Below are 20,191 nucleotides of genomic sequence, written 5' to 3'. Positions count from 1 at the left end.
GTAGATCTATACGAGGCTCGCTGCGTCCTGAGGCTGAGCCATTTTTTTGCTTGTGTGTGGTATAAGTGACGCCTCGGAGCTTGTCTGTATCGATTGTTTGATAGGGTGTTTGATTTGTTAAACGAGGACGTTGAAAACAATTCGACCACTCTTGTCACCAGCCCCTTCCGCCATAACGAAGCGTTTATTATCTGAAAATTAAAAACAATTCACCCACGATTACGATACTCCCTAATGTGAAATTTGAACGCAGCTCTATACGCATTTTCATTTCACGATATATTGACTTTCGTGGAGACTCTGACTCGTGCGGCACGTCGCAGACGGAGCGAAGTGTAGCGCGACTGTCTCGGTAATCGGGGGGATCGCGAGAGGCAGCGAGCGCGTGGGTGACGCGTGGGCGCGATTCCCATGGACGGATGGAAACAACTTTATTTCAAATCCGGCAAAGTTTAACGACCCGGGCTCAGGTCTCCGATGAGGGGACTTCGAGGCCTTGACTCATCGCCGCCTCTCGGGCCTGCCGGGCTGCCCACTCTTGCGTCTTGAGGTTGGAGCTGCGCAGAGCGGTGGCCCACTTCGACGCAAGAGCCTCCGGAGCTACTGCCATTGCAGCTGATATAGCACGACACTCCCACAGCAGATGTGAGAGCGTCGCTCTGGTTTGTTGACATGACTTGCAAAGCACACTCGGGTATTGCGCGGGGAAAATGTGCCGCAATCGCACCGGACTGGGGAAGGTTTGTGTCTGCAGTTGTCACCAGATGACTGCCTGGCGACGTTTCAGTTTGGGTTTAGGTGGGGCAATAAGCGCCTGCCTAGCTGGTAGTGCTTGGTGATGTCATTGTATCTGACCAAGCCTTCTCGCTTGTTTTGAACCAGGAGTTCCGGACTCGAAGAGGTGGTCTTCGATCCTGCGCGGCGGGTCAATTCTCTCGCAGAGCGGTGTGCTACCTCGTTCAAGTTAGGGGGGCCCTCGTCAGTGGGGGTGGAGACGTGCGCTGGGAACTACATGATCGCTGTGTTATCCAATTGCTGTCGACCAGCTTTCCTTAGAATCTGGAGAGCTTCGGAGGAAATGTGCTCCCGTGCGTAGTTGCGAACTGTGGATTGTGAGTCGCCAAGAACTACCTCGCAGAAGGGGTCAGTAAGCGCAAGCGCAATCGCTACCTCTTCCGCTGTTTCTGGGTATTCCGTTGCGACACTACACGCGTGCGTAAGCCGGGAGTTAACGTCCACGACTACCGCCGCGAACCGGTGTTCTCGTGTGTATTCTGCTGCGTCTACAAAGCGCGTAGTCCTCTTCCTGCCCAAGAACCACAGCAGTGCCTTGGCGCGGGCCTAGCGTCAGCCCCGATCGCGATTTCCAGCAGCCGCTGCATACAGACCTCCGCTCATGCAGCGCTTTGTTTACATATGTGGTATCGGTGGCGTCATCGCTAAACAGACGACGCGCGCTACTCTGGCGCCATCTTGTAGCCATCGTCACTGCAAAGCCCGTCTTGCGCGGCACTACGCTTTTCTCCTCGCGCTTTCGCCATACCCTCCTCCTCCGCTTTCCTCCTCGCGCTATCTTCGCTATTGCCGTGTTTCATCCCTTACTGGGCTCCGCGTTCGCTCTTTCATCCTTCGCTGTGCATGTTCGCTCGGTTCCGAGGGACAGCGACGCCGATGCTAGCTGCGCTCTAAAGCTATGATTAGAGAACGAAACGAGGATGCAGGATGCGTGTTAGAATAATTTAATTAGGTTTAGAATAGAGTGCTTTTTCGAAAGTCATGTGAATCGGGAATCCGTTCCTTCGTAGCTCCTACAATAAAGTAATGTCTCGAACAAGCGATAATTAAGCCCATATGCATGTTAAAAAAGTGACAATCTCATTTTTCAATATTGAGATCAGTCTTCAAATTACGACCCGAACGGCACTCACATATACTGTATGAACGCGTACTCGTGCGCGTTTCCTTTTTTCAAAACGCTCACCCACGACCTATGGAATGTGCTTAAGACAAAACTTGAATAGATTCTGCAAGAAATTATTTGTGAATACTGCGGTGTGAATTCTGACGTTGCATTGGCAAGCTGCCTTTCTTAATATGTCCAGCATCCTAATTTTCTGGAATTTGATCTTACAAAGATTTTTATAGTTTATGAGTTTTTTGTAAATGCGGGTTCTTATGTGTATTATATTGTTAAAATCAGCTTAAGTTCGGCTTTTATTGTATCGTTAAGGAAGATGAAGACGTCGGCATGCGACAATGTGAACGTCCATTATGCACACATATTTAGCAGCAGTAAAATGAAACACAAGTTGTTGTAATTTTTTTATTGCGTATAAGAACGAAGTGTGGTTGGATGTATGATCCTACGCAATTGCAGTATTCACAAAAAATTTGGTTAATCACTTTTCAGAGGAATAGGTTCTAACACGAAAGTGAAACGTGCGTTGCCGAAAGCAGTGGCCGTTCCGTTGCAAATTCACCAGTGCAAATACACAGATGTGCACAGTCTGTTATTTATTGCAGTTTCGCTCGAAGGGCAGAGCAATGGCAGCGATAGAAATCAGGCGACACCTGTGCTGCTGAAAAAGAACGGTAGATTAGGCGAGTTGCTGGTTTTCCACAATATTTAAAAATAGCGGGGTGCTGTTTACGCAGCGCAGCAGCACAGTAATGTTTAAAAGCAGCGCTAAAGACTAACACCGGACAACAGAATAGAGGATGGGACACACACAGCGCTGACTGACCACTGCGTTTATTAGAAAAAACACGATGGCTTTTTGAAGCCTGACATCAAGCGTGCGCGCATGCTCGATGTGAATAAAATGCACTTGTCATTCCCAAAACATTGGCTCGTGGTGGCGAGTGAGATTAACTTCGTGGTTCACCTCTTTTCGAAACAGCCATTTCCTTCAAGCATAAGTCTACGGACGGCTCACTAACACACCCACTACCTTTTCTCCTTACGTGAAATGCTTCCGACACTTCCCACATACCAATGACAAGTGCTTTTTATTCACATCGAGCATGCGCGCACACTTGATATAAGGCTTCAAGAAGCCATCGTGTTTTTTCCAATAAACGCAGTTGTAAGCCAGCGCCATGTTTGTCCCATCGTCTATTCTGTTGTCCGGTGTTCGTCTTTAGCGCTGATGTTAAACATTACTGTGCTGCTGCGCTGGGTAAACAGCACCACGGAGGACAGCAGGCGTCATCCGACGTAACGGTGAGTGCGTGTGTGGCAAAACTACGCCGTTAGAGCTCCGGCGCCAATGCGCGTGCCAATGTGCATATTTATGGTGCCTTCCAATTCTGGCCAGCATCGAAGACAGTCTACGTAGACAGCTAAAGAGACAGCCGAGAATGCTTCGAGGCCACGTTATGGAGCGCGCTTTTAGCCCTCTGGAAGACGCACGGAAGACGCTTCTGCGACGTGACGCCGCCTCGCGGCGACAAAAGAAAGTTGAGAAAAGCACACATTATTTCTGCGTTTTAAGTATACTTGCGCGTGCAAACTTATGAAAAACACGATGTAGCTTACATTAAGGGTGTAGCTGGATCGTGTGTCTACGTTTTCTTGTGTACAAAGAACCTTCCTGTCGGCTTTGCATGCGTCCTGCTCAGCCGCCATCTTGTTTGGACCGGAAAGTAGCCGGCACAGTTTTCGACATGGAGGAAGGAAAAAGATAGGAGGGAGCATTAGCTCACGCAACCAGCCTTGGCAAGCGAACGCTCCGTGAAGCCACAGTGGTGGCCCAACACGTCACCTCTTGCATCGAGATCACGAAGGAAATTCGACATTTGCCGGGAAGTTTGGTTACTGGTAGTTTTTGTTCGGTGCGCGCTCGGCCGACAGCAGCTAGCTACTCAGGTGGAGGCCTCCGTGGCTGCTCAGCTGCTCTGCCTGTATCTCTGATCACATTTTTCTCCGGATGCTTGTTCCGCTTCGGTCGTTTCCTGCAAGGCATGTGTTCCGCACTTTGGGCGAGTTGTGAGAGGTTCACAATCCAACGTCAGCGCATTTAGGCTACAGGTATACTTCGGCCGAAGTAAACAGACCGTTGTGAGCGATAAGAAGCGATATGTATTCGTCACATCTTTGACCGAGGCCTTGCCCGTGTGTACTTTCCCCTGTTACGCCAGCTTTATTGATTTGTACTGTCGCTGGATCAGTGGCATCTTACGCATGAGGGTTTGCATGCATGCGATTGGTCGCATTGGGGGCGCGCAGTACTCCTTGTCGGCCAAACGCGGTCGAGCTTATCTATTGGCTCAGATGACGCTGACTCCTGCAAGAAACGGTGAGCTACATTTGCTGCGTATATATACGTGCTATGCTGTTTTCTCGTGAAACGTGGGGCGTTGTCAATTTATCTGTTCCCAAGAAAAGCAGCAGCAGCTGTAAACAGCGCTTGTTCGAGCTTTTGGAGTTCGGCCGGATCATGCGGTATCCGCTATGTTCCCAAGCACTGACCCTGCTTCGAACACTGCGTAGTGCGAACACGAACAAGTGGTAGGGTGGCAGGTCCATCAAATGCATACTATCTTATTACAAAAAGTTTTCGAATTTTACGTGCCAAAACCACGATCTAATCATGAGGCACGCCGTAGTGGAGGAGTCCGGAGTAATTCGGACCACCTGGAGTTTTTTAACGTGCATCTAAATCTAAGTACGCGGGTGCTTTCGCATTTCACCACCGTACAAATGCGGCCGCCATGGTCGGGATTCGATTTTGCGATCTCGTGCTTAGGCGCCCAACACCATAGCCACTAAGCAACCACGGCGGGTCAAACGTAACATGTATCGGCGAACGAAAGAGAAAGGTGCACTGCAAATCGTGAACTAAATTCTGCTGTATGCCTCACACGAGAACTGACCAGCTTACAAAAAAATTTTTAGCCTCCCTTTATAAGTGAGATTTATTTATAAGTGAGAAATAAAATTAAATATGCGTGCTTAGCTTCTGAAATGACAACAGGCATTACTACGCAATTACTATACATAGCATAGTATTACTATACTATGCAACCGCAGCACACACTTGCCGCAAAAGCAGTCGGCAGTGTAGCAACGCCGCGCACCTTTCGGAGGGACCTGCAACATTTGCCTTCAACTTCCGACGCGACTGAGAGGCATTCTCTATGATGCGGCTCGCCGAACGGACGCGCATAGCGCAACACCGCGATTCGATGCCACAATCCAGAATGCGAAAGTGCCGCAGTGGTAGCCATGTTTTTTGTTTATTTGAAGAGTTTCAAATAGTTTCGAATGTGTATCAAAAAACAAAACAAGAAATCAACCGGGAGTACTAAAACCTACCATGCGCTCTGACGTTTTTACCCCGTGTTGGGCCGCCACATCGGCTTCAATCGCGTTGCGGCATGCTGCCTCCTATTATTTCCTTCCTCCATAATTTTTTATTTCGATGCTGTCTTCGCGAAGCTGTCTACTTTGACATATTCGTGAGAATTGAACGAGACTTAAGATGGCCGCTGTCCGCTTAGCCGTCTACGGCGAGTATTGGAACACAGCCTTAGAGGTGAGTAGGCACGCGAAAAACGGCGTCAACTGCCGCAAAACCACCAAGCGGCGACGCTTGCCCGAGACCGGATTCGGAAAAAAAGCACGAGAACATGCCAGCAACGCCGTCACCCGTAAAACGCAGATGGTAGTGCTTGGAAGTGTCTGAGAGAGAGGCACTTCCAAGCACTACCATCTTTACTACCCTTATTCGTGACCAGGTTATGGACCTTGTTTTCTAGGGAATTACTAATAAAACAAACGATACCTGAATGCTCTCATTGGAACAAATATAGACGTCATCAAGAGCACAATTCTCTTAATAAAGCAAACCTTTCGTGCCTTTCTACGCCTACTTTTCTAACCATTAGGTTGCCACAAGACTTCAAAGTATGGCCAATTCGCGGATTTGCGTGATGATGATGGTGCTGATGATGATTGCGAGGCGTACTTACATGGGATAGATTTTCGCTGGAGCACGCCAGAGAAAACCAGCCATGCGGGACATATTAAAGAAATCAGTGGGCAAATGGTAGACAGCACTTAAGAGGAAGCCTTAGCTCGGGTGCTCCTATCTAAATGCACGTAAAAGGAGAATTCGTTTTTCTCGGCAACCACTGCACCAAGTTTGACGAGGTTTGTTGCATTTAAAAGAAAACTTAAAATCTAATGATTGTTAGTTTCGAATTTTCAATTTAGATTGTCAAATGTTAATAAAAATTGTCAAAATTCAAACATTTTCAGAAAACAAAACTATCAAGTTTAGAGCTCTCTAACTCTGCAAGCAAAAATGATATCACAATTCTGTGAATTGCATCTGATAGTACGTTTAAAGTGGACAAAATTGATATGTTACACATATATCTAAAAAATGTAGTAATATGGAAATACTGCTTTTGCAGAACTCTTGTACACAACGTAACAAGATCACCTAAGACATAAACTGACATATTAGATTTGTACGCTTTGAATGATCTAATGGATGCCGTTTACAATACCGCGATATCTGTTCTTGATGCGGAACAATTAATTTATAAACTTCGTGCGACTATTTTTTCAAACTTTCAAATGTTTGAAAATCCTTTTCATAGAATTCAGGCCCCAAATCGAAATTCCGCCTGCAGCAGTCACTAGAATTTAACTTTCTCTCTCAGATAGAACAAATTTCATTACGATCGGTCCAGGGGTTATCTCAGAAAAACGTCTTTGCGTTTTACATGTAATTGAATAGGCCGTGTCGGAGTTGGGCCCAAGCTGAAGCTTCCTCTTAAGAAAGAAACATCTTTGTGAATTCTGCCCAGAAGTTGAGGAGGACATTTATGAAAACAATATTGCGCAACTGAATCTAGTGCGAAATAATTCAGTCATGCTTATGCGTTCTAACTGTAACCGAACCCCTAGCCTAACTTCCGTAAAAGCTAACCTCTCCTTTCGTTTTCTAGCGGGTCGCCGTAAAGTAGCTAGACTGTGTGCATTTCATAGCATGTACCGTCATGCCGCACTTCGTGGTACCTTGATTACTCGTCCGCAACAAGTATCACACCGCGTCAATCATCAGGACAACTTCGCCATTGGCCTCTACAACACTAAGTACTTTTTCGTCGTTTATTCCGCGCACATATCCTCTATTGACACCACCTTCCCTCAAATTTATCGCCATCTCTAAAAATAAGCATTGTCGCGAGGCCGCAGCTAGCAATGTATAGATAGCAAAAAAAATTTATTGTAATGATTAGAATGACTGCAGTATTGTTTTATTTATCACGACGTCTTGTGCTACCACTCACTTCTATAGTGCCGTATAACCATGAGAGTAATCAATCAATCTGTAAATGGGGGTTTATTCGGGTCGTAAAGCAGCAGCAACAAACGCAGCACCAGACGGTAGGGCGCAGCCAGAGAGCGAACTAGGCACGAGCCACACTCTGGCAAGGAATATTTTCAGCGTACTGATCTTCTTCCGCACAAATGAATTAATTAAATAATGCATTAATTAGGGTACTGATTAATTAATTAATAAATAATTAGTACAACAATGAGCAAAGTTGAAAAGCAAGCAAAGGAACGAGTTCATTATTGCCTATACATTTTACTTTCCTGGGGGGAGGGGGAACTTACCTGAAATGCGGCGTTGATCGAGGCAATTTCTGGTAAATCTTCTTAGGCCATATACGCCTGCAAGCAGCGTCCCCTTCCTCCTCATCCTGGTAGCCTTGAATAATAGCAGATAACGGTTTTCCTAAGCCCTAAATTTTTTGGGGGGACTTGCACGGTATTGTGAACAGAAGAAGGGCGCCATGACCCAGGAGCGCAGGCTGGGGGAAACGGTGGTTCCATTACAGCAGCCGCACCGAGAGCAACTGTCACAGACGGACGTGCAGTCGGTTCTTTCCTTACGCACGGTGCGGTGTGTTGAACTAGTGCTCGGTGGTGCAACATCCCCCCGCCTGAAACTAACCACTTTAGTTGTTGTTGTTTTTTCCCGAAAGAGCGCTGTTCGCGGTTGCCAGCATCTCTTTTACGCAACGATCGCCAGTATAAATGAGGGTCGCATAGCGTGCGCCATGCTCCACCATGCAATGGGGTTCTTTCTCGCAGTCCGAGAGTCCCAGATCGTCTTTTTCTCTGCGTCGCCAGAAAGCTGCTTAAGTACTCTTCGCGGCATTTTTTTTTCTTTATTTCTGGTCTCGTGCGCGCGGTTTGATTGCCTCCTCTAATTGTTGCCCGCCCTGCAGTTTCTCAAAATGTTTAGCGGAGCGGGCGTGCGGGTCTTATCGGCCGGTCAAATCGACAATGGTGCTTTATAGTTTCGGCAACCTCCATAACTGCAGGTAAACTTGCGAGCGATGCATCAATTTCCATTGAAAACTATAAGGGGAAAATGAAGACTGCACATTGCGAGGTAATAATTCTCGTTTCTTCGTTCTAATTGTCGAAAAACTAAAAGAAAGAAAGACATACGTCATCGCAAAGGTATTTAGATGACCCGTCCAAGCTTGTGTTGTTGTTGATGCGGAGCGTTTTTCTTTTTTTTTTTTTTTGGGGGGGGGGGGGTGAGATTTTATAAGGCCTCATGTGAGCTTGGTTCTTGCTCCCGAAACATTGAGAGCTTGCACGGTCAGCCACTGGCGCAGTAATCGGGCAGTTTTCGATCGAAGTTTCAAAAAAAGTGAGTTCCGGAGGCCAATGCCACGAAATGCTGAATCCACAGCAAGAAAAAACTCAACAAAGGGACGCACATGTGTGAGGAACGAAAAAGAAAAATCCCTAGCCACAGCAACGGAACGCTTGGCACCACTTTGAAACGGATACTGTAACATGGCAAATATACAAATTGCGCTTCTTCGTGTCTGCGGATGATCGGGCGTACAGTATCCTGGCACTACACTCGCTATTCGAATATCTCGCATCGTCTTCTAACCTTGGGCAACTCGCCAAGTCGCTCAGGCTCGAAAGAGGCAAAAACTCTCGCCGAAGAGCGACTTACTTCTTTCGCCTGTTTTTCTTGCATACTTTATTACCTCAAAGAAAATTTTTTCGTACGTTTCCCTTACCCTCGTGAGTCCATTTTCCGCGCTCGAAATGTGGTTCTACTAAAAGAACGCAAATAGTGTTGTTTCCTGACCCTCGGTAGTTTCCTTACCCAGACCTTAGCCGATTTCTCGCGAGACTGCCTGTGGCACTTCGTTCACTGGGTTTGACAGCCTTGGTTCTCCTTTTGTGTCATGAAGAGTGTGCCAAACTCATCTGTTTGCTCTTGAATTCGGAAATTCGCGGTTCCACGTTTTTCTTATTTGTTTAAGGTCTGCAGCTTAAAATCCACAGCTTGTTCAAATGCACGAAATGTACGAACTCTGATGCAGGAACAAAAACTCAGGAAAGGAAAACAACAACAACGAAAAGGAGGGCTTCGTTTTACACTTGTAAAAGGGGCGAGCATCCCTTCCCGAATATTGTTTCGGTGCACTCACAAATGGTTTCACGTCTTCGTTTACTGACAGCTCAACGACGTGTCACTGACGGAACGCGTGTAACCGATGAAGAAAGATGAAGGGCCTTCCTTGGTTTTTTTTATTTCTATTTTTGTTTTATTTGGGAGAACATATGAACATGAACCATATCATGGAGTGATACAATAAAATTGAGAATTCGTCATAACGGTAACTTTTTTTTTCCACCATCATAAATGCCGCATAAGACGGAGTGCACATCCAAGAATAAAGTTTTACCACATGATTGCGTTTGAAATTATAGCGACACTCCAGGCACATTTCCGCCGTCGCCGTGAGGTGCCGTGTAAAGTCCGCGTGTGATAAGATCCTAATGCGTCCCACGGCGCCTTATGCTGTAGGTGTTAGGGAAAGTGTGAGAGGGTTGGCCGAGAGAGATGGCGGCTCGATGCGCGCTTCTTCCTGCCAACCCAGTGTCGTGCGCGTAAAGGGAGGAGGGGAAAGGGTATGGGTAGGTGTGAGCGTGCGCTGAAAGGGCAGGGGCGCAAAGGGAGTCCGGTGAGCGCGCGTCTGCTCGTCTAGCCCGGCCGTTGCTGCGCATGGCGCTCTGAGCGAGGCCCCAGGCGCCCTACCGTCGACGTAATGAGCGGCAAGTGCACATGACACAAGGGAGCCGAGATTGCTGGTGGCTTTGCGTTCGTTGTGTTCTCGCGCGCCTAGTGCTATGGAGGTCGAGAAATTTCCGAGTTTTCACGAGGTCGCGGGTTCGGTTCCTGACTGAGACGGCTTCGTTACGATGGGAGCGAAACGGAAAAGCGATCGCGAACTTAAATTTAGGTGCGCGTTAAAGAGTCTCGGGTGATAGACATTATTCCCAAAGTCCTCCACCGCGGCGTCCCTCATGGCGCCAGTGTCGCCTTGGGGTCCCGTTAGACCCCACGAATAAAATTTTGTCCTTTATCCCATTTATACACTGATGTGAGTCTCTGTCTGCTCTTATAATCTATTTTTTGCAGTGTTGTTAGAACAGCAATATTTTAGAATAATATTTAATGGGAATATTCGAGTAAAGAATAAAGATTAAAGAATAAAGTTACCTTAGAATATAGAATCGAGTACGTTCTTATCTTTAAGGGAGGCGAAGTAGGAAGGTTACCTCCAGCCTGCTTGATAACGAAGTGGTCCATCCACGTTACTATGTATAGTTGTATTGGCGCCCGCAAATGGACGTTCAGTCAAGTGAGAAGCTTGTCTATGAGAAAAAAAAGAGATATTGGAAATATTCGCATTAGTATGCCGCTCTGAGCAACGGATACATCAAATACGGCGAAGCTGTTATAAGCGAGCTCTCAAACCTTTCGTATAGGAAGTACTAGGGGTCAAGAGGGGGGGAACATTGGGCCAGTTGGTCCGACATGTTTAAAGGGTTCAAGCGGGACGTAAGACGACGAAGGAGTGGACAGCAGGAACGGCAACTCGTAACTGAGGTTTATTACCATGAAACACGTAGCAGCAAAAGGTCGCATCCGCGCGCTGCGTGCCTTGACATTCTGAAGAACAAGATGAAACACACGTGGCAGAGAGTCAGCACCCTAGATGATTGAAAAACCGGTTTTCTTTAACTAGGAGAGCCACCCAAGGCTCACTTACAAACGTACCTTGGCCAAGTCTGCGCATGTGTGCCGCTTCAATAATTTCTCCCTCAAGTCTTACGTCCCGTCTGAAGTCGCGGTTCTCTTCCTCTTCAAATACTATAGGGGGGTCAGTTTACTGGCTGTTCATAGCGATGACTTCTCGCCGATGCCAGCAACGCAGGTTGCTTTGCTGACCGTTTCTTTGATTGACATTCGAGGATGAGCATGCTGCTGCGTGAGATAGAATGAGCAAAATAAAATAATAATAATAAAAACTTGATAAATCCAAAGAATTCGCCCTAGCCAGCGTTTCGGCGCATTATGCTCGTCTATATTTGGCGGTACGTGTGCCTCGGTGTGGAATGAAGGCGCTGACGTCGCGATACGTCTGCAAATGTATTTTATCTGCTACGTTTTATTTTTCATTCGCCCTTGCTCACGTGATGTTTCCACAAGCTTTTTTTATCGACACAACGTACAGGGCACGGGATCTCGCTCGGCGACGCCGTGTTTGTTTTGTTTCCCATCTGCCGTTCCCGCGAAACCGAGGGGCGTGCCTATGGGCTTGCGATGTCTACTTTTACGTCGCAAGAAAAAGCGCTGTCTGTCGGTGAAATGTCAATCTGTATTAAGTTGCAGTCGGGGCGATATTAGCTTTCGGCCTCCACCATTTGCTCCTTATCGCATTGTTTGTTGTAAAATTTTATTTACCATGCGCCTAGATAAGACGGCATATCGGTCGCAGAAAACGAGAAAGCCCAACTGAATATTTCTCTAACGAAGGATTAAGTTATCTAATTAGGGAAATATTGATTCATTTATTTGTTTGTTTATTTATTTGTTTGTTTATTTGTTTGTTAGTTTATTTGTTTGTTTGCTTATTTATTTATTTGTTTATTCTTTTGTTTATTTGTTCGTTTATTTGTTTGTTCGTTCGTTCGTTCGTTTGTTTGTTTGTTTGTTTGTTTGTTTGTTTGTTTGTTTGTTGCTGCCAGCTGCCTTTTGGCATTCAAGGCAGGAATGCTACAGGTACATGAACAGGTACAATGTTAACATTTAAATGTCCTAGATGGTTCAAGGGAATTAAACCTATGCATTTGATGGTTGCAACAAATGCGCACAAAATCAGTACAATCAAATACTTACATAAAGCAGTTCGAATTCGCATTTTAAACTGTTAAGGGTAAAATGAGGGAAGTTTACGCTCGGGTAAAAAATTCCAAGGGCCTCGCACAGTGAAACTTTGAGCAAACGTAGACAAGCACGCGTGCACGCTGTGGTTAAATAGAACGTACAGTTGATTGCAAAAGTCTATGGAGACTGCGGCATATGCAAAAAAAGAAAAAAACTAATTTCCTCCTAGCGCAGCAGCGTTGCTTGAAATTCTATAGAAGCACAGCGCTGGTCAAGCAGCGCACGTGGGCAGTACATTTTATTGCAGCCTTTATGCCCAGACTGTGAAGAAAAAAAAAAGAAATTTAGCGACAATTCTGGTCCTGTGAATTTTGCACTCGAGCGTACTTAGGCCCAGAGAGACATTTGCTTCTGTTAAACAAGGAAAGCTCAATGCGCATGTTTCCCTTTTCAAACATGTAAGGAATGAGACATGTTTCCAGCTGTGTGTGTTTGACCAAATGGCGTGAATGGCTCGAGCGAGCTGCACATTTTCGGGACGTTCCATGGCGCCTCAGGTGGTCGGTGTTACGCGTGTTAAACCATGAGGGCAATGTCTGCGTGTAATTTTTTTTTCACAACTTGCGTACATAACGTTGATATTATGGCGCCGGCTATTCAAATACACAGTTAAACAGTTCACGCTACTCCGCGCGGCCGACCACCCACACACGCACGCACGACGAAGGCGAATGTCATACCTGTATTGTGATTCACTTTCTCAAGAGCTCGCAACGGCAGCTAAAACACCAGCCGAAGTACATTATTTAGGCTGCTGTCCACAATGAAATCCCATAATCGAGTTAAAGCGCATCAACGTTCATCGCTTTGGCTCTCCACAAATAGCTCTTCCAGCGTAGGAGACTGCTACAAGCAAAAGCACGTTCGGTGAAAAGATGTTCGTGTCCTCCACGCGATTTTCACATAGGTGACGAGAATCCCAAACGAATTCCGCGTATTTCTGTTGCGAAAAAACAAAACAAGAAGAGGAAGATACAAAGAAAAAAAAGTATTTATAGGACTACGCACTTAACCTTTCGGTGGGTTAGATAAGCGGCAAGATCGGGTCGCAGTAAAGCCTCCCGCAAAACAGACATCATGTCCACCTTTTAAAATCGTTGACGTTAGATTTAAGGAATCACATCACTGATATATTTCTTGTGAACTATCGACAACATGTCCTCCTTGACGCGTTACTCCTGGCGTGGCAAGCGCACGGCACGGTGCTGACGTGAGAGCGCGCTGCGGTGATCATTCCAGATGCAATAATGACGAGGTGTCCGACGCGAGGCTTTTGTTAATTTAGGCGCCCTCCGCTTCAGTATTAAGCGTCGCGCCGTTCCTAAGAGCAGCTGGTTGCCCTTACATGAGTTGACATACTGGGAAACGCGGTGTCATTCCGTCGCACCACCTCGAGAGAAGACACTTGGGGTCTGAAACTGGTACAGCGCAACATATAGAAAGGAAGAAAACGAAGAACCCGGCTCGGCTTGTTTCTTCCTTTGTATGTTGCGCTGTACAAGTTTTAGAATGCAATACCGACTCGCCCAACCCTCGACCCTAGTGAACACTTAGAGACCGTGTGCGTCCGTGTATAGATATTCCTGAGCTTTATTTGTTTATTATCTGGAAATTCCGGGCGAATTATTGCCGTCGAATTCAGCGTAAGGTTGCGCGTGCACTTGGGTATATGCTGTACGTTCAATAGCTTGGCAGGAGAATGCGAATTCCGGATCGCCAGTCAGCCTCTAGAGTCTGTACAGGAGTACGTCTATCTCGCTCAATTACTCACTGGGGACCCTGATAATGAGAAGGGAATTTGCATAATTTAAATTGGGTTGGAGTGCGTACGGCAGGCATTACCAAGTCCTGACTGGGAGCTTCCGACTGACGTTGAAAAGAAAAGTGTAAAATCATTGCGTTTTAATCATGGCAACTTGGGCCTCATAAGTGAATGTAAAAAAAAAAAAAACTAAGATGGTGTGATTGTATCCGCATGTGTTTTAACGAGTGGATTAGCTTCGATTAGTTGTGTAGGAGAATTCGTGCGTTGGATCATGGAATAAAGCGGACAGCGTTTCTCTAAATTTTTCAATAAAAGGAAATCTTAAGCTTAAAAGTAAGACTACTGAGTGATTTACCGCTGGCAGGTAAATTTCAAAGTTTACGTCCTGAAAAAGATACTTCGAGGTGGAACAACGTAATGTTGTTAATATGCAAGCTCCAAGAAAGATTATCAATGGGTGTTACTCAGGTGTAAAAAACGGTATTACAATTTTCCGGCATGGTAGTTCGGAAGTTTTCGGTTAGAAACATAAAATAAGGGGTCTCGTATGATCACAATCATCTCAAAATTTATTGCCTCTCGGGCGCATTATATTACAGCCCGGTACCGGTTCCGTCAATCCTTTATAGTTGGATGTGTCAATAGAGTTTCGCTTGTGGTTTCGCTTGTGTGGGTTTTATCAGCTATGGCACGTCGCAGCTACATTCTTTCTAGGTGCTTTTATAACTGTAATGTCGTAAGCGAGCAGCGAGGGCATCTATAACGGTATATCGTTTCTTTCAGCATCACGCATGGCTCGTGACCGAGCGCAAGAAAAAGATGGATTTCGATTGCCGCATTCCTTAGATTGCATTAGTTGGCGATAAGCAATCTGTGCAATGATCTTGAGGCGCTAGAGGCTTCCTTATCTATATCACGCTGCGAGCGTGTATTAGAGCAAGGCAAAGAAAAGAAAAAAGGGCACGCTCACTTACTGGCGAAATCAGACTCGGTTGCCTTTCACGCGTTTTAATCAAACCGAGTAGCGCTCACCTAATGGCCATTCCTTCTTTGCACCCCCACGCCAACTGCAAGCACCCTAAGTCCCGGAGAACGTATCGCAACCATGTAATTCCTTGCGGTCAGCCCCGCACGCAATAAGAAAGTGTACTGTAATATACGGCACCACGGAGTGGGTGTATAGGAGGTGTGCACCATACGTTAGCACGCAGGTTGCAATGCTTCGCGGAAGTTTCGAAAAGGAAAGGATACGGCCCGATTCGTTTAGCTAAGATGTAGTGACAGTCATGCCAGCTTTGTTGAGATTTACACTTAGACCGCAGATGCGACAGAAAAAAAAAGAAAGAGCAGAGAAACGAAGCTCCGACCGTTCGCTTCTGTCCCCGATGGGCACGATCCGGGATAACGATGTTGTTCCAACGGAGGACCACTGAATCTTGGCGGGCCGTGAGCCAATGGGCGAAAGAAACAGCAAAATTAGTTCCAGGCGTGAAAGCTCTCAAGAAGAAAAGGGGAGCCTAAGGCGAAAAAAACAAGAGCAAAACAAAAACAACCTATAGCGGGACGTCGACGACATCGCCACCGTACACGTTGTTTGAGGATGACAGACAAGAATTTTGCTCTTCTCTATTTTTCGAAGAGACGGAGCCCTCTTCTGTTTTGTTTCGCGGTGCCTTCTCGGCACACACGTAGCCTGTTAGTTTTTTGTTGCTTCTTTTTTGCTCCACTCTCTATCTCGGGGGCCCACACGTGCCTGTCAGATTTTGCTTCTTCTTGCCCCCTTGAGCAGCGAGCCTGTCGGCCCGTTCTGTCCGCCATATTTCTTTTTGGGGCCTCCCCGCAGTATAGCAAGCAACGCGATCGTCTCGTCTATCTTTGGGTACACACCAGTTCCCCAGCTTGGAGCGCTCGCGTAACACGACCCGCGGCGAACAGCAGTCCCGGCCGGCTCGGTTCCCCAAAGCGCGTCCCCGAGCGAAGCGCGGCACTTGCACCTCTAGGCGCGAGAATGAAAGGGAGAAGGGTAACGGTGGCGGGAAAGAAGGGTAGTTGGGGAGGAGGAAGCTGAAGCGCATTGCGTAGGGAAAATCTGAGGGCAGTCGTAGCGGGCGGGGGGGGGAGGGAAGTAGCTGAGGCGCTGGCGATCACGAGAGAGGACAGCGATGGGGAGGGTGGGGGTGATGTGGCGAGGAAAGTTAGTGCAGGGATTCGAGAAAAAAACCTCTAATGGGCGCAGGCCAAAAAAACACGCTAAGGGGAAACAGTAGCGAGCATGTACGACAAGGGGAATCGAGCAGGAAGCGCTAGAAGAGGCGCGGGAGGAGGCCGACGGGGAAAAGAAGGGAAGCTCTCCCGCGTTCGCCGGAGAGGAATGGGAAAAGGCTGGAGGAAAAAGGGTGGGGGAGGGGGGAAGAAAAACGGAGCCCGAGCGCGCGCCGTCACAGCAGTTGCGCTTCTGAACTGCCGTGCATTGGGTCGCTCCAACGGGCGGCCAGGCTCCGGCTGCCTCTCCGTCGCGCGCGCACGTCAAGGATTTGAAATCTCGGAGGCTCCACGCTCCCTTCTCCCACTTTCGTCGCTGCGTTTTTTCGGTCTCTGGGTGACACGGATCGGCCTCGACCCGGCAACGTGCGTGACACCCGCGTTCGCCCTGAAGCCACGTGCGCCTAAACGTCGTTGTTGTTTTGCTCGTCTCGTTGTACAACGTGTGCTTATATGCGGACTGCCTCTAGTGTTGGTGTCCTTTAAAAAAAACAAATGCATCATTGACTATGCATCTCCATTGGTGCGCGTTTGCTTTGCCTGTGTTGGTTGTTTCTGCCGAGACGCCTGAATTTGGGCGTTGTGTGAACTGATTCTTCGTGTCAACTGGGGCGAACTCTCCAGCGTGCGTTTTTTTTTTTTTTTTCGCACCGCGCAAGGCACCGCAGACTGCGACCGGACCCTTGCTGCCCACTGGCGTCAAAACTAAAGGCCAACCGGGCACTGTTCATCTACGGCTGCCCCGTCGTTTCGTCGGCTTCCCTCGTCTGACTTGATCGTCTTGCTAGTTTTCTTATTCCCCCGTGATAGGAAGGCCAAGCTCCGCACCCTCTCTCTTCTTTAGCCGGACCCGTTGGACACTGCTCGGACTAGCGCGGTATGGCGGATTACGGGTAAGTCCCTCCTTGTTTTTCCCGCCGAGTCTAATCTAATCAGTTTAATCCCACGCGAGAAAGGTCGTTTACGTGCGTTGCTCCAGGTCGGGCTCACTGTCGACGTTTCTTCTTATATAGGCGTCCCCCACGACAGTCTTTTCGTTCTCGATCGGGTTAATAATGCTCCTTTGTTTTTCCCTGAAAAGACCTACATTCAGGGACTGTTGGTATAAACTAAACTAAACACTTGGCCTTGAAGTACGCGAAGCCTATTACTGAATTTATTTTTCTTTTGCCCTTGTATAAGTTACGCACATTTGATACGGGCTTACAATACTATCCCGATTGTCCCTGTCAGTTAGAAGAAGAAAAATTCGGCTTAAGTAGAGCAACACCAAAAACTTTAGTTAAGTAACATTCTTTCGTCGTAACTGCAATTCACCGTTTCGTAAAAAAAAATGTATGCTTCTTTAATACACTAAATTCTGCAGGCCATTGTTTAGAACTTACTTTTTAGTTGCGAATTCATACTTCAAAACGTAATTGGATGTCGGTTTGATATCCGTTCGATAGCCCGAGCTTAACTGGGGAAGAAATATTCCCGAGCAGAAATTCACAAATGATAACGCTGCCAAGGCCTGAATTATAGCGCTGCCCCACCAACCCCGCCCAAACAGTGCAGAAGCAAAAAAAAAAAATAACAAGAAAAGGTGTTATAGTAAACTTTTGAAATGTTAACAAGGGGGAAAAAATTCTGGTGCGTTAGAGCTAAGAAAATCATTTTCTTGGAGGCAAAACAGAGGGCGCACTCGGGAACTCATTACTGGATCTTATGAAGTATAGGCAGTTATCGAGCCGGGGCTCTTTCGAAGGAACTGCCTAATAGTGCACTGTCCATTTGCGCCGGATTGAGACATCTATAGAGAGCCTAATCTTGTAGTCCCCGTGAGCGTGCGGGTTGCAGTGACAGTTTTTTTACTTCCCTTTCGTGAAAAGCGTATCGAAAGAGAGAGCTTAAAAAGAAGATTCCATGCATTTCCATAAATGCAGTTGATACGAAATCGCGCAATACGAAAGAAAAGAAAGAAAAAGATTGCCTACTCCATATGCGATAGACCAGTTGCGCAATACTCCGTGCCAAGCAAATGTTGTACGTGTTCCCCATTCCTTTGTCGGTGTCCTTGCGAAATTCTCTTTCAAAGCTCCTGTCTGTCTGAGGTGACTCGTGCTCATGAACTGTGAGGGAATAAGAATTAAGCGACGCGTAAGAAGAGGGCGCGTAACATGATGCAGTGCTGCTGGGTTCTAGATTTGGTGGAGCAGCGCAATATTTTCATGATTTCGTAATATTATTGTGCTTGTTTGTTTGTTGTGCTTGTTTGTGTTTGTTTGTTGCGCTTGTGTTTGTGCCTATAGGTGCTTCCGCGAAATTTGACCGGGATCTCCCGGTTGCGAAGACAAAAAAAAAAAAACATTAATCTGCGTGTTGACCATTCACCCAACAAGCGCGATAACCCACGCTTCTTTCCCGCGGTGATTATGGTTAGTGAATTCTGTACTGTGCTATGAAGCAGCACCGATACGCCACATTAACCGCGCTCCTACGAGTTGCGCACCCGAATTGTTGCGATAGGGATAGGCGTTCATTAGTGGGATAGCATTATAGGCGGGCTGAGTCTACTGTGAAGGAACCCGGCTGACGGAAAATGTAGGTCGATCCCAAAGGCCGTGCAGGCCAAACACATCGTCTCAAAGCACTCGCTGTCACTAGGGAACAATGCGAGAAATGAGCGCCTGAGACAAACGCGAAAAGCTTTACAGAGCGGCTTTGGCATTGAGAGATTCATGCGTGTGGTCTTGGCCTGCGTGCGGCTAGACCATTAGGCTGCTGCGCTGGAAAGACGCAGTTTCGATCCCATCATCGGTCTCGGTATTCTTTTACAACACTACAGGCTGGCTTCGCCCTCTTCGAAGCAATCTAACAGAGGCGTGTGTGGAACTTGCGCTGGCGCGTCACAGTTTGCCCGAAAGCGCAAACCTGCAAGAGATACGAGGTACGGAAACGTCACTTTGGTAAATGAGAGTGTGCGATGTCGCCCGTGGCACATGCCCGTAGCTATATCGAGACATCGCAATCTAAGTATGCTGTGGCATACTTAGAAAGTTAGCGCAGCTAAGTTCTGGCCTGGTTTTTTTTCCCTCTTTCTGTACGCCTTCGTATCCCACAGGGAGCGCATGTTGAGTGCGCTCGTATTATCCGAGTTTTCGTATTAACGAGTTACCATTCGTATTTGTAAGGTCGTCATATTCCAGTGTATTTCACTTCGAAAAAGTTTGAGACGAATGCCAGTCAAACTGAAAACTTTAGCTCTTTCTTTTTTGGATCGTCCACTTCGTGGACTCAAGTGCAGTTGATTTTGATAAAACTTCGAAATTTCTAACTTGAATGGCAGAGTTCCTGGCCGCCACCTACAGACACCAATGTGTCCCTAAATGCAGTTAATAAGGAAGAAAAACAAGACGGTTGAATCCTGAACCTGCAACATAAAAGGCGTGTCTCGAGAATTGTTTTGTTTTAAATGGTCACAAAAGAGAAACACTGTGTCAGTCTAGACTGATGAAATATTCCTTAAGAACGCGTATTTTCGTTAATTTCGTGGCAAGAGGTCGAATACTAGAAGACTAAATAGAGATCAAGCTTTAACTCCTTGAATTTTGCGCTGTAAGAGTTGTCGGACTATCTCGCCGCTGCCACCAATTGTGGGGTTGTCGGACGATGGGAGGAACTTGGGGGGACAGGACTAGGCGTACAGTGTTTATTTACAGATATTTACATTAGAATAAGAGATACATTTCATTTCATACATACATTTCATTGATTACGAGAAAGCGTTTGATTCTGTCGAAACCTCAGCAGTCATGGAGGCATTACGGAATCAGGGTGTAGACGAGCCGTATGTAAAAATACTGAAAGATATCTATAGCGGCTCCAC

General features: G+C 46.9%; 1 protein-coding gene across 1 annotated transcript in view; it reads left to right on the top strand.

Annotated features, from left to right (window-relative positions):
- Positions 1-16,512: 16,512 nt before the first annotated feature.
- The window catches only part of LOC126537632 (adenylate cyclase type 8-like), a 618,168-nt gene continuing 614,489 nt past the window's right edge, over positions 16,513-20,191 (top strand). Inside the window, exon 1 of the mRNA XM_050184787.3 lies at positions 16,513-17,216. Coding sequence (XP_050040744.2) covers positions 17,203-17,216 — 14 coding nt within the window. The 5' untranslated portion in view covers positions 16,513-17,202. The remainder of the gene's footprint in view (positions 17,217-20,191) is intronic.

Source organism: Dermacentor andersoni, chromosome 4 (assembly GCF_023375885.2).
Source record: "Dermacentor andersoni chromosome 4, qqDerAnde1_hic_scaffold, whole genome shotgun sequence".
NCBI classification, from domain to species: Eukaryota; Metazoa; Arthropoda; class Arachnida; order Ixodida; family Ixodidae; genus Dermacentor; species Dermacentor andersoni.
This window is presented reverse-complemented; position numbering and strand designations above follow the sequence as displayed.